Here is a 14,335-nt window from a genome sequence, read left to right as displayed (position 1 = left end):
AAGGACAATTGTAGTACTCTGTCATTACCTTTCCACATGAGCCTCGTGCATCAGGAGTAGTCTTTCAGCCTCTGTTTGCAATGTTGTTTTACCTTATCTGTTCTGTACTCCAGAACTTTATTGTTAGAACAACCAACAATGTCCACACATCTCATTATTACAGTTTTTTTTTCTTTCTGTGTAAAGGGCTGTAAGACAAACCTTTAGTTTTGTTTTCAGTCTTATTCAGGAATGCGGTGTCATTTATGATAGGGATTATGGGAATTCTTTCAATCAGTGTATCTTTATTATCATGATTTATGGTTTTGAATGCTTCAGTGAACTTTAGAGGTATGAGTAGTGCAAGTAACTTTGAACTCTAAATATGATAAAAGTTGCACCTATAGCGCAGTTTCTGGGTATTTCACTTCTGCTTCAGAGTGAATTTGTCTTTTGTGAACCTAATACTTGCACACCACCCCTTAACTGGCCATTAGAGTGTTTGCATGTGTATGAGTATCTGTATTATATACTTTCTCCGGGTTACAATGAAACAGGATATATAATATGGAATACAAAAATAATAATGCCATTGTCAACACCAGGAGATCCCGATTGTGTAGTATAAGAAGATGCGACTAATACCCTTGAAAAAAGCTTAAAGATGCAATTATTCTAAATAGATAAATACACTACCAGCAAAAGGTTGGACACACCTTCTCATTTAATGCTTTTTCTTAATTTTTCAAGTTAACAACAACTCAGATTAGCCCAGATAAATGCCACACAGAGTTCTAGTAGTAGACACATCTCTACATGACTCATCTCTGATGAGTCCAAATTTGAGATCTTTGGTTCCATCTGCTATGTCTTTGTGCGACACAGAAAAGGTGAAAGGATGGTCTCTACATGGATGGTTCCCACCGTTAAGCATGAAGGAGTAGGTGTGATGGTGTGGGGGTGCTTTGATAGTGACACTGTTGTGGATTTATTCAAAATGGTAGGCACACTGAGCCAAATTCTACAATTTAAATAATTGTGATAATAAAGAATAACCATTAAATGAAAAGATGTGTCCAAACTCTTGACTGGTAGTGTAAATATCCAGTGGCCATTGGATCTGGATAGCAGTGGCTGGGATGTACCCTGGTGTTTCAGTAAAATTTTAATAGTGGGACCATAACACCCTTACAGGCCAATCTTGTTAAACATTGCCTCTTGTCTCACATTCACAGGTTATTGCAGTTTAGCCACTGTCAGCCAATAAAGAAGTCGACCAGTATAAGTATGGAAGCAAAAGTAGAGGCAACCAATAGCATACATATGGGACATTACTTATCATAGGACATTACAACAGATAACTAAGGGACATTAAGCACTTAGACTTGAGGGTCTATCCACCTCTTGCATTTCTCTCTCTTTTTAGGCAACATGGATGGTAAGTTAAGTTTTTTCTATTATCTCTGATTATATTATCCATGTACTTTTGCAGCTACTTTATTCGTCACACATATCCATGAATCAAAATGAACAAAATTTCAAATTTCTTTTACAGAACTACTTTTTGTAAGATACTGCAATACAAATTTTATTTGCAGCACTGTGACTAAAATTGTGTTAATAATTCAAGAAAATAAAAACAATTCTATCAACCGTGTTAATGTATTCTATGTTAAGGATGCATTCCTTTTATTGTTACTTCCAGTTGTCTAGTATTTTAACATTATGCCGTGTCCTAGGCTCAGGTTATTTAATAACTATCCATAACGATGACTCACTATCTCTTGATAGTAAGGAAAGCTGAAACTATATGCATTGAGAAGTGGCTGTGGCAATATAATCCCAAGATATTTCAATCTCCATGCTTCAATCTGGCATTTTTTTGTCTTTTAAAATATATTTATTTGGGTTTTTTTTGTTGCTGTTTTGCTGCACACACATGTAATAGACCACTTGATTTCCTTTGCTCACTTTATTTGCTGTATTTTTAAACTGCCATTTTTCTTATGTCTAAATGATGTGTGATTAAATACTTTCCATACCCTTGAAGGTGGCAGACATACACTTGTAGTAAATATAGTTTATATTTTATGTGTAGATAGCATTTGTCCTTTTAGATGATAATCCAGGTGGCAATTTGAGCAGGTAATTTGTAAGATCTAATGTCCTAAATTTCTAGTTCTAATTTCTATGAACTTCAAATTTTATCTAAAAACTTGACAGAGACATAGATAACGTATTTAGACAGCAAGTGAGCAGAGTGTAATATGAGTACTGACTGAGACTGTCATGCTTATCCAAAGCATTTTTGCCTCTGAGGAATAGAGTTGAAAAAGCATTTGTTGATGCCAGTTGCAACATTAGAGATGAAGCAAGAAACAAAATGTAAAAAAAAAAAAAAAAAAAAAAGTTACTCTGAAACCTTTTTTTTTTGTAGTGCCACCAACACGGAGGATTGTCCTCCTCGGGAAAACGGGAGCTGGAAAAAGCAGCGTTGCAAACACTTTATTTGGAGAAACCGCATTCAAAATGGGCCATTCCCCTGACTCAGAGACGAGCTTTTGTAAAGCAAAGTCCAAACTCATTAACGGAAGATCCATAACTTTGGTTGACACGCCCGGCTTCTTCGACACAGGCAGATCAGAAGAGGACATGAAGCCCAACATACTGCAATGTATTGTTGAGTGCGCTCCTGGTCCTCATGCTTTTCTCATTGTGCTTAAAGTGGAGAAATTCACAGATCATGAAAAGTCTGTCATCGAAAACATGTTCCAGTATTTCTCCGAGGAGGTTTTACGATATGCTGTAATTCTTTTCACTCACGGTGACCAACTGCTGGAGGAAATGAAAATTGAAGAGTTCGTCAGTCAGAGCAAATGCCTGGCTGATCTCATTCAGAAGTGTGGAGGCCGATGCCACGTTATAGATAATAAATACTGGAATAATGAGGCAAAGAATGAATACAGGAGCAACAAGTTCCAAGTGGAACAGCTTCTCAAAACCATTGATGATATAGTGATGGAAAACAAAGGTGGATATTACACTAATGAGATACTGCAAGGATTAGATACAGATATACACAAAGAGGCAGAGCGCATTAGACAAGAATCAGGGTCTTCAGAAGAAGCCATGGAGAGAGCTAAAATTGTCGTCTATAAACAGCGTGTGGCTAAATTTGCACACATCGCAGGTAAGGGCCTGCTAATTGCAGCTTTGCTTGGTGGATTGGAGTGTGTTGCACTTGTACCTCTAGCTATAAAAGGAGTCGGTGCAATTAAACAAGCAGTAAGGAAAAAAAGAAAAGGGACCGTGTCGAAGGAAAAAACAAGTACTGTGGGAAAGGCAGGAGGAAAAGCACAAACACAGTCAGTATCCACACCTAATAAAGGAACTCCAACAAAAGAAACAGCAGTGGAAAAAAGAGCAGCTGGAGGAAGAACGGCAGCTAATTTTTTCTCAAAACTATTTACAATTTTTAGGAAGACAAATGAAAAGGAAGTGAGCGCATCAATAACAGATGAAGCGGCTACACTGGAAGAAGAAGTCGTAGAAGAAGAAGTAGAAGATGGAACAGAGGAACTATTTGAAGAAGAAACTGGGACTGCAGAAGTTTCACCAACTATAGAAACAGATGTGCCAGCAGAAGAAGAAGAAGAAGAAAGTGAGCAAGTAAAAGTGGAAATGACACAAGCCATAACCATATCAGTAATGGGAGAAAAACCAGAAGTGGCAGTGACGGCAGAAGAAGAAGCAGGAGGACAAGCAGTAACAACAGCAGTCGAAGAAGAAACCGATGGGGCGGTGCTGTCAGCAGCAGAGGAGGCGGCTGAGGAGGTAGCATTGTCTGAGGAAGCTCTTTCAGTAACAGTAGAGGGCATGGCTGAAGCATCAATTGAAGGAGTGGAAATGGAAGTAGTAGAAGGAGCTGCTGGAGTAGTTGCAGAGGCAATAGATGGAGTAGTAAAAGTGATGGATGTAGCTGTTAAGGTAGCTGAAAGCTGTTGCATACAGTGAATCAACCTGTACCAACAAAATTTCTGCTTTCAGTGATTCATAAAAGTAACTCAATTATTTCTATTCAAAATTATTGTGACAGTGGCAACAATGGTGTAATCACTCACATCCCTATGATGTTTGGTATAAGTTATAATATAAATCTATTTGAGGCTGGCTCTTAATCCTAAAAAAGAAGTTAAGACATTATTGCTACCATGTCTGCCTTTATTTTTCTATTTTTGAAAGGGACAGTGTTTCAAATTCAGAGATTGAAATGTTTTTCTTTTTTTTAAGTTAAATATAAAACTAATGATGATATTAATTCTATCTATTAAGAAAATAGTTTTTTTTTTGCTGTAGTGGATTAAAATTCTGTTCTTGTTTTGTTGCCATGGTGAATCACGGTTTATTATTGCGTTTATTTGCATACTCTTCCTTGACTAGGCCGTAGAGCTTTAATGCATTCTAGCTGCAATGACTGTGGACAAAAAAGCAGAACAACAGACGCAATAATATTCAAAATCCAAATCTTTATGGCTAGAGGACAAACATTTATAGGTCTGTTGGTGTAACAAACATTACTGGGAGGAGGGAGGTTATTAAAAAGAATAGAAGCTCATTAGAAATTGACTACACACACACAGAAAAAAAATCACAAGCAATAAAAAGTTGAACCTGGGAGGACTTGTTAACTATAAGTTGTTTTACTAATTTGTGCCTTCTTGTCTCCTCGTCCTCCTTCCTATGACCAAAAAATCATAAGTTGTGAAATTGATATGTAGGACAGAGGATAGAGGAAGCATGCCAGAGGAGCAAGTTGTGTATGCACAGGTGTGTGTTTTATTGAAGTGTTTTGTTTTTTACTTCAGCATATAACAGAGGTGTGGCACAGAGCTGGAATGTACCAGTCATGGTGGGAGGACTCAGCAGCCAGACCTTTTTACCTAGAAGTCATTTCATTATTTAAGATCAAACTTTGTACCCTTCACTAATGTGTAATTTCTTGTTTCTTTGTGCTTTGTTGTGAATTTAACTGAAAACTGAGTTAAATATTTGTTTAAAAAATACATATATATTAAAAGTTGATCAACAACCTGTCATTCATTTCTTATCTCATCCATTTTTTTTAATTCATCATTTTGGGGGGGGGGGGGATTATTAGAAGCATCATGTTTTACTTGAACCTGTAGCATGTGGGCTAAAGACTACCACAGTAATTAGTATGTCACTGCTGCCAGCTGCTGCTTAGAGGGTGCACGACAGATAACCTGTTACTCTGGTGAAGGATCTGCCTTTAAGTGACCCTAAGTCTCCTGTTCCCCTTCCTCCAACAAAGCTCATCACTTTAGGTGTTACTGAAAATTTACTCTGATGTGAAGACCACATCAGAGCTGCTACAGCAGCTGGTGATGACTCAAACAGGGGTCCAGCTAAGATCCATACAGACACAAAAGGAGCTCAATGAGCAGAGTCTTGTAATTACAGTATGTCACCACTAGATGCCAGCAGATTACATGTTTTTCCCAGACATAATTATGTTAAAACTTCATGTGCCAAGATGACATCCAGTTCAGTAAGAAAGCAACTTTTCTACTATTACCCCCTTATATTAAAACTAGGAGTAGCACTCACTGGTCTCTTTATCAGGGACACACAGCAGTGTGACTGTGACATAGAGATCAGACTGTTTGGTTGAATTACCTCTCTGCCTTGTACTTTGCCCGGTCGCTTCATCGTCCCGTCATCCCCTTAAAATCCTTCTCTCTCTGAAAGTCCTTTTATTTGAAAAAGGCTACTGTACAAATATTTACACTCATTTTATCCCAACATAAGTCAGATTGTTTCTTTTCTTCATATCGTTGCTTCTTTGAAGGGGAACCCTTCTTAGACAATAAAACGTACTGTAGGCATGAGTCTGAAGGTGCAGCCACAAATAAAAATTCCTTCCAGGTTTGAGAGAACACATCAGTTTGCCTGAGGATGTAAATTACACACTAGTCAATGTATATTCATGAGCACAACACTGTACTTGTTGTACTCAATAGTGATGTGCGATACCACTGATTTCCTTTCCGATCCGATACCAAGTAATATTCAGGGTGGCATCGACGATACTGATCCGATACCGATACTTTGTACAAAAACTTTTATTTATTGTATCTCAAATTATAGCGTCATAACGATTACAGGACATCAGATTACTTGTTCTTATCACTTAATAATGCAGAGTTCATCATATAGAAATAAAAAAAACTGAAGTTGTGCTATTTGAACACGTTGCCTGCCTGCAGCACTAAAGGACTCCGTGAGAGACGTCTGTCTCGCCCTAGCAGCACCTGTCCCTCTCCTCCTCTTCAGTTCGCCTCAATATACGCTCGTCATATTCTGTGATATGATTTACTCTGAGGTGTTTGACAAGGTTAGTGATGTTGCCACAACCATACATGCCAACCCTCTCGATTTTTCCGGGAGAATACCGAATTTCAGTGCCCCTCCCGAAAATCTCCCGGAGCCACCATTCTCCCGAATTTCTCCCGATTTTCCACCCGGACAACAAAATTGAAAAACCATATCGCAGAATTCATAGCGCGGCCCAGCCTATTCCAGTTTCCAACAATGGCTGCAGCTACTTAGTTTTAATATTGCTCTTATTACTCTTTCTGGGTCGCAAAAAACCTTTAACATATTTTCAGGTGAGAATGTAGCTGTGTAAACTTCAAATATCTGAGCCGATCGACACATCGTCTTCAAACTCCCGCAGTCTTTCACTACTCAGGTTAAACATGTATAAGTCACTTTGATAACTTAAAAGTGTTGTTTGGCTTTTTCAGTGTTTTATTTGTTCGTGAGTAAATCGGTTTGGCTGAGATTAAAGTTATTCGATTAGATTAAATTAAATGTAACTTTATTAATCCCTCAGGATGGTTCCTCCGGGGTTTTCACACAGCTGAATAAACGTCAAACAGAAAACTAATTAAACAAAGTGTGAGACGGTCGAGAGTTTACGCCAGCGCCCGGTTATATTTTAGATAGCAAGGAGCAGACGGCAGAGTTTCACTCCACCAAGGGAGCTCGTGACGTACTACCTGGCTTTCTTTAGACCGCGAAAGCCGGGTCCTCAGGTGGAAGCAGCCTCTGAATTTGGACACCCCCGCTATTTACGGGCCGGCCAATAATAACGGTGACATTTAACGTATTTTATCCGATAAATAGACACTGTAAAATGTATTCATCACCCCCCCCCCCCAACAGCCCTTTTGAATGTCTCCCTAATTCTGATGTCTCAAGGTTGGCAAGTGTAACAGTGTTTATGTGGTATTATTCCACTTGCCACAAATATCAGTGTAATGGGGAAACAGCGCCCCCCTCGTGGTGTGGCTGGTTAGGTGAGGCTGGCTGCAGTAATCGCTGCCAGTCTGCCGTAGCCATACGAGAGGTGAGTTGTATTGTTCCGCACACGATATAGCTAAGTAGTACAGACACATAAAACATGTTTGATTAGCTGATGAGCACTGAGTGTAATAAGTGCTTAGTGGACACATGTCTAACATCAGTTTTATGTACTTTTCATTTGTTTATTAATGTGTGAAACTGTATGCTAAAGCGGAATGCTAATGGGATGTTCTGCCGTAGTGTGCTGTGCGGAGTGGTGTGTGGCGAGCCATTTGCACTGATACAACACCGTTGTTTCCATTCAGGTACATCACTTGTTGTTGCTGTTATTTTATTGTATATTAAAAATTGTAATATTGCTGCAGTAATCGCTGCCAGTCTGCCGTAGCCATACGAGAGTGTGCTGTGCGGAGTGGTGTGTGGCGAGCCATTTGCACTGATACAACACCGTTGTTTCCATTCAGGAAATAAAGTGGCAACGATCGATAAGAGACTCCTTGTCTTTTTAAAAACACGACACAACGCAGAGTCGAGGAGTCTGTTTGGGCCGAACTGTTGCAGCGGGATGAAGCAGAAACCGGTTACACAAGTATGGCCACAATACCTCACTTTTTTGCCACATGTATCGCAAACCATGTCTCAGCTGTTTGTGGAGGTAAAATACATCCGCACAATTACGCTCAGCCATTGTTGTGAGTGCGCGCGCCAAGGGGCTGCGAGACATTTATACAGCCGTATTTTGCACATGACTATGAAAGGCGGAAGAGGAAGTAGTTCCTTTGAATGTAGACAATCCGAATGTTATAGTTTATTTTCACTGTGTTCCTGTTAATGATAAACTACAAATTTACCCTAAATTACTAAAATATCGATATTTTAATGTGAGAATCAATTCTAGAACATAAATGATTGGTATCGGAGGAATCGATATTTCAGGATCGATCCGCACATCACTAGTACTCAATACAATAACCTCAAAAAACTACTGATATCTATCTTTTATATTTAAAGACTAAAATAATTGATGTCTTTATTTCTTTATGTGCACATTTCTGTATATTCAAATGTGCCAGATAAAAGCATCTTGGCCTTCCACAGAGGCTATTAGGTCTTTCTCGTAGATAGTCACAGCCATGTGTGCACATATAAGGTCATAACTTAACCCACTAGAAAGCAAGAAAATCTTGCATCATGTAGGCTAACGTCTGTAGTGTATTGCTTCATTGCTGGAGGGTCTTTGGTTAACTACACTTTTTGGGAGATTGAGGATTTAGCAGTGGCAATAACACAAGAATCATTTCAACAAGAGGAGAAACACCAAAATTACCAGCTTCCCAGCTGTCCCCATCCTGTTTCCGTACATTAGTGTATGTATTTTTTTTTAACATTTACATTAAAATAAAATAAAAATAATAAATAAAATACATTAAATGTGCAAAGAAAAAATGTTTTTGTTGACTGTTTATTTTTATATTTGTAATTATTTTAATTTTGTAATTAATTTATTTAAAGTGGCTTTAACAAGCTTCCGTAACAAACCTGTCAAATAATGATTGGTGTAAAACGTGCAGAAGTTGAAACCCCGCCCCACTTTTCACTGCTCTTTCCCTTCAATTAGTTAAAAACTCCGCTGTGCACCTGTGGACTTCATCCAAATGGCAGAGAAGTGGCAGCAGCAGTGTGCCGTTGAGTTGGACCTGTATCAGTTTTACTGCTCGGTATGTTTGGCAGGGGCGGATCTAGAGAAATTTTCTTAGGGTGTGTTGTGTCCACACATACTATTGCATTTGTTCTGTAGATGCATTTACCAGAAGCGCTAGAGGGCGCTAGTGAGTATGTTGTTCTGGTTGTGGTTTTGAAGAAGAAAAAGAAAAATAAAGAAAGGAGTTATCTCCGGTAACCCTCTGTTCCTACCTGCATGTGTGTGTAATGCCTGCTGAACTAACACCACACAACAAGTGGCGACGAGAGTAGTGGTGATTAAGTTATGGCTCTGCTCTCTTTGCAACCCCCGGCTGTGTTCCTGGATTGTCCGGGCGAACCGAAAATTCCATTTGCTGCGTGGAAAAAGTTGTTCGATAACTACTTGCTGGCGATCGGGGGTAATGACTTTGCTACGGAGAGGAAGAGGGCCCTGCTCATTCACTGTTGGGAACGGAGGGGCAACAAATCTACAGCGCCTTACCACTCACTACAGATGATTACGAGGGATCCGTAAAGGCTTTGGAAACGTACTTTCATCCTAAAGTCAATGTTGTCGCCGAAAGATACCGTTTCAGGCAACGAGCCCAAGCTGTCGGTGAGTCTACAGATCACTACGTTGCAGCACTGCGTGAGCTCGTGAAACAATGTAAGCTCGGGGCTATGGAGAATGAAATGTTGCGGGATCAACTTGTAGAGAAGACAAATAATGCTCGTATACATGAAAGACTGCTAATGGAGGAGGATTTGACGCTCGATTGAGCTTTGGAAATTGCTAGGCGTACAGAGGCTGCAATAGCTGATGCAAAGGCCATTGCTGTTGGTGAAACAAAGCCTGTTGCCGCTGTTCAAGTACAAAAGAAGATGCGCAAGCCAAAATACAAAGCAGCTAAAAAAACGGATACAGCTCCGACGTGCTACCGTTGTGGTTCAGCTGATCACAAAGCCAATGATAAATCCTGCCCCGCAAAAGACTGCAAATGTAATACGTGTGGGAAAATTGGACATTTTTCGAGAGTGTGTAAATCTTCTCATAAGCCTGTTAATGAAGTGACTGTGCCTGAAATGTGTGTTTTAACTGTTAACAATTGTGTCAGTGGTGATCCGGCTAAACTGATGTGCACTGTTACTGTCACTGTACCAAATACTGCACAGGCATGTACTGTTAAGCTACTAGTAGACACAGGGTCTGGTGTTTCCATACTGCCTGAACATGTTTACAGCACAAATTTTGGCTCAGTTAAGTTAAGTAACCCAGCTGTTCAGCTTATTACATATTCATAAGAGAAACTGGATGTATTAGGGTGTCTTAGAGCTGACATTACTTACAATGGCAAGAGTGCCTCCACTGATCTCTACATTGTGAGAACAGGAACACCCATACTGGGAATGGACTTGGTGACTGCCTTCCAGCTACACATAAAAGGGGGACAATTAGTTCTTGACAGTCCCAAGGTCTGTGCTACACTTCAGCAAACCTCTGCTCTGCCCACTCAATGTAAACAGGGATGTGAGTCTCCAGTTGCATTCGGATGTGCAAAGGACCTTGTACATAAAGTGAAGGTGCGACCTGAAGTGAAGCCAATACAGCAGAAACTTCGACGCTTACCCCTGTCAGTCCGTGATGCTGTTTCCGCAGAACTCAAGAACCTTGAGGAACATGGCATCATAGAGAAAATCGATGCATCTGAATGGGTCTCCCCGATTGTAGTCACTAGAAGGAAGACTGGTGGCATACGCATGTGCGTTAATTTGAGAGAACCTAACAAAGCGGTGGTCGTTGACAGTCATCCCTTGCCACTGATAGAGGACATACTGTCTGAGCTGCATGGGGCTGTCATGTTCTCCACCCTGGATCTTAAATCCGCCTACCATCAGCTGAAACTACATGAAGAGAGTAGAGGGCTCACTGCTTTCATTACACATGAAGGACTGTACCAGTACTGCAGAGTTCCCTATGGGTTGAGTTCAGCACCTGCAGTCTTCCAAAAGATAATGACACAAATCCTACGTGGCCAGAAAGGGGTGCAATGCTATCTTGATGATGTCATCATATACGGAACTTCAGAAGCTGAACATGAGGCCAACCTGCGTGCTGTGTTACACAGAATCAACAATGCAGGACTGAAACTCAATGTTGACAAATGTCAACTCCGTCAAACTACTCTGAGCTTTTTGGGTCAAAAGATCGGTCCAGAAGGTCTGCTGCCAGATGACTCTCATGTCACTGCTATCCTGCAGGCTCCGCCCCCTACTGATCCTGCAACCCTGCGCTCATTTCTTGGCTTGAGTGCATGGTACAGCAAGTTTGTGCCAAATTATGCGACTGTTGTTGAACCTATGAGACCTCTTCTGCGTAAGGACTGTTCATTCCACTGGAACGAAGCAGCTCAAGCAGCGTTTGATCAAGTCAAGCGGTTAATCGTGCACAGCCCTGCCCTGGTGATGTTCGACCCCAGTAAGCCAACCATAGTCTCAACAGATGCCTCAGACTACGGTGTAGGTGCTGTTTTGACTCAACTTGACAGTAATGATGCAGAACATACTGTTGCATTTGCGTCTCGCAGCTTGTCTGATGCAGAGAGGAAATACTCAATCGTTGAGAAGGAAGCTCTAGCTTGCGGCTGGGCTGCTGAAAAATGGCGCACATAAGATAAGATAAGATAAGATAGAACTTTATTAATCCCTCGGGTGGGTTCCTCTGGGAAATTCGACTTCCAAAAAAAGCACAGCAACGACCGAAGTTACAGTTACAGAACTGTTATATATATATATATATACACACACACACACACACACACACACACACACACACACACACACACACACACACACACATATAAATACAGAGACAAATATAAATAAAATATACAAAAGGGGATAAATAGAATAAATAGGAATAAAAAATAAAAATACAAGTGAATTGCACATTTCAAGTATTGAGTCTATTGCACTGTTGACTATTTACAAAAAGTATTGCACAAGGTATTGTACAGTGAGGTGGCTCTGGGGCAGAAAATTCCTCCTACGAACAGATCACCAAGCACTTACAACACTACTGACTACTAAGGGCAATAACAGAGCTGGTCTACGCATAGCCAGATGGTCAGCTCGTCTGTTGGAGTTTGACTATGAAGTGGAATATAGAACTGGGTCATTGAAACATGTTGCTGATTGTCTTTCTAGGCTCCCACTTTCCGAGACAGACATGGCATGTGCAGAGGATGTGGAGTCAGTTGCAGCCATCCTCACTGATCTGAGTGCTGTGTCTGAGGATGACTTCCAGTCAGAGTGCAAAGCCTGTCCAGTGTTCACAAAGCTCCGTGTGCAGATACAGAAAGGCTGGCCTGCAAGGAAGACGTCACTGGAACCTGACTTACAGCCGTACTTCCCAATCCGCCATGAACTCGCGGTCTTGAACGAGTGCATTGTCAGAGGTACACATCGATTGCTAGTGCCTGAGTCGTTGCAGAAAAAACTCACTGATATAGCTCATGAAACTCATCAAGGCATTGTACGTACCAAACAACGCCTGAGGGAATTGTACTGGTGGCCCAAAATGGATTGTCACATAGAGACACTGATAAAGAACTGTGCAACGTGCAGACAGTCCACTGTCACCCATGATGCTCCACTCCAACCCATTCCTTTACCAGCTGCTGCTTGGGAAAAGGTGTCTGTGGACATCATAGGCCCTTTTGAAATAGCCCCTTCTGACTGTAGATTTGCCATCACATTGGTAGACTACTTTAGTAAGTGGCCTGAAGTAGCTTTTGCTTCCCGAGCTGATGCAGCTACTATCATTCAGTTCCTTTCTGTAGTTTTCTCTCGTGAAGGGAATCCAAAGACACTGATAAGTGACAATGGCTCTCAATTTCTCTCTGCTGAGTTCGCTGACTTCCTTAAAAGCAGGGGAATCCAACACCTGAGATCCTCCGTGTATTACCCAAGAGCTAATGGGGAAGTTGAGAGATTCAATAGATGCGTTAAAGACTGCCTACAGACTGCCTCGATTCAAGGACAACCCTGGAAATCATTCCTGAGAACTTACCTGATGGACTACAGAGCAACCCCTCATTCAACAACTGGAGTTTCCCCTTCAGAACTGCTCCATGGACGACGAATGAGAACAAAGTTACAGGTAATGGATATGCCTGTTCCTCAGACAGAGAGGCATACCATGTGCGAAAGAGTTAAGAATAAGCAAATAAAAATGAAAGAATACACTGATGCTCGCAGACACGCCAAACCATCCAACTTTCAGCCTGGTGACAAGGTACGGGTTAGGAAGCCGTGGAAGGTAAAGAAAGGCGAGTTAAAGTTTTCCAAACCAAGGACTGTCATGACAAGGAAAGGACCAAACACTTATTTGCTGGATGATGGACGGACCTGGAACGCCTCACACTTATCGGCTCTGTCAGAGCTGAACACAGGTACTGATTCTGACACAACAATGGACTGTCATAAACCAGGAACTGATCTAGCATCTAACTCTGATAGTAGGCTTAGGCTCATCAGGATGAGGAACCCACCTTGCTGGACCCAAGACTTTGTCATGGGAAAGTGAATGTTACTGAGTAATGTGAAATATGTTAAACGTGTATTAGGTGACATACATCAGAATGATGAAGTCAGGTTCACATAAGAAATCCTTGTTCAAAGGGGGAGATGTTGTGTCCACACATACTATTGCATTTGTTCTGTAGATGCATTTACCAGAAGCGCTAGAGGGCGCTAGTGAGTATGTTGTTCTGGTTGTGGTTTTGAAGAAGAAAAATAAAAATAAAGAAAGGAGTTATCTCCGGTAACCCTCTGTTCCTACCTGCATGTGTGTGTAATGCCTGCTGAACTAACACCACACAACAGGGTGGCATGAGGGTGGCAAAGAAATCAAATGGGGTGGCAAAATCGAAGCCCTTTTTTTCCCCCCAAACACATGTGCAGGTGGTTACATATGGTTAAAATGATTCAAATGCAGTAAGTATACACGTTTTTCATATAAATATAGTCTACAACTTAATTATTGTCTGTAGCCCACATAATTAAACACTTTAGTTACATAAAGTGAGTTTTGATGCTATGTACGGTTTAACCTGTATGATAAATAAATATGTAGCCCAATAAGTATAAAATCCAGAAAACTACATAACATGGGGTGGTTTGTTTACAAACACAAGTCTAACTTAAGTTTCACTGTTTTTTGTTAGAAAACAATCACATTGTTACAGCTTAAATTACACAAAATGTCAGAAATCTGCACGGTCAT

The 14,335-nt window shown here is 40.7% G+C and overlaps 1 protein-coding gene across 1 annotated transcript; it reads left to right on the top strand.

Annotated features, from left to right (window-relative positions):
- Positions 1–1,279: 1,279 nt before the first annotated feature.
- Positions 1,280–5,013, top strand: LOC147335331 (uncharacterized). The gene is made up of 2 exons (XM_086287483.1): positions 1,280–1,417; positions 2,417–5,013. Exons 1-2 carry the CDS (start codon positions 1,411–1,413, stop codon positions 3,991–3,993), a joined length of 1,584 nt encoding a protein of 527 aa, XP_086143609.1. The 5' UTR covers positions 1,280–1,410; the 3' UTR covers positions 3,994–5,013.
- Positions 5,014–14,335: the final 9,322 nt, after the last annotated feature.

Source organism: Aulonocara sp. 'chitande type north' Nkhata Bay, linkage group LG3 (genome assembly GCF_057382095.1).
Source record: "Aulonocara sp. 'chitande type north' Nkhata Bay isolate Kocher_YH1m ecotype deep benthic linkage group LG3, A_spYH_male_GT1.1, whole genome shotgun sequence".
In the NCBI taxonomy this organism is placed as follows: domain Eukaryota; kingdom Metazoa; phylum Chordata; class Actinopteri; order Cichliformes; family Cichlidae; genus Aulonocara; species Aulonocara sp. 'chitande type north' Nkhata Bay.
This window is presented reverse-complemented; position numbering and strand designations above follow the sequence as displayed.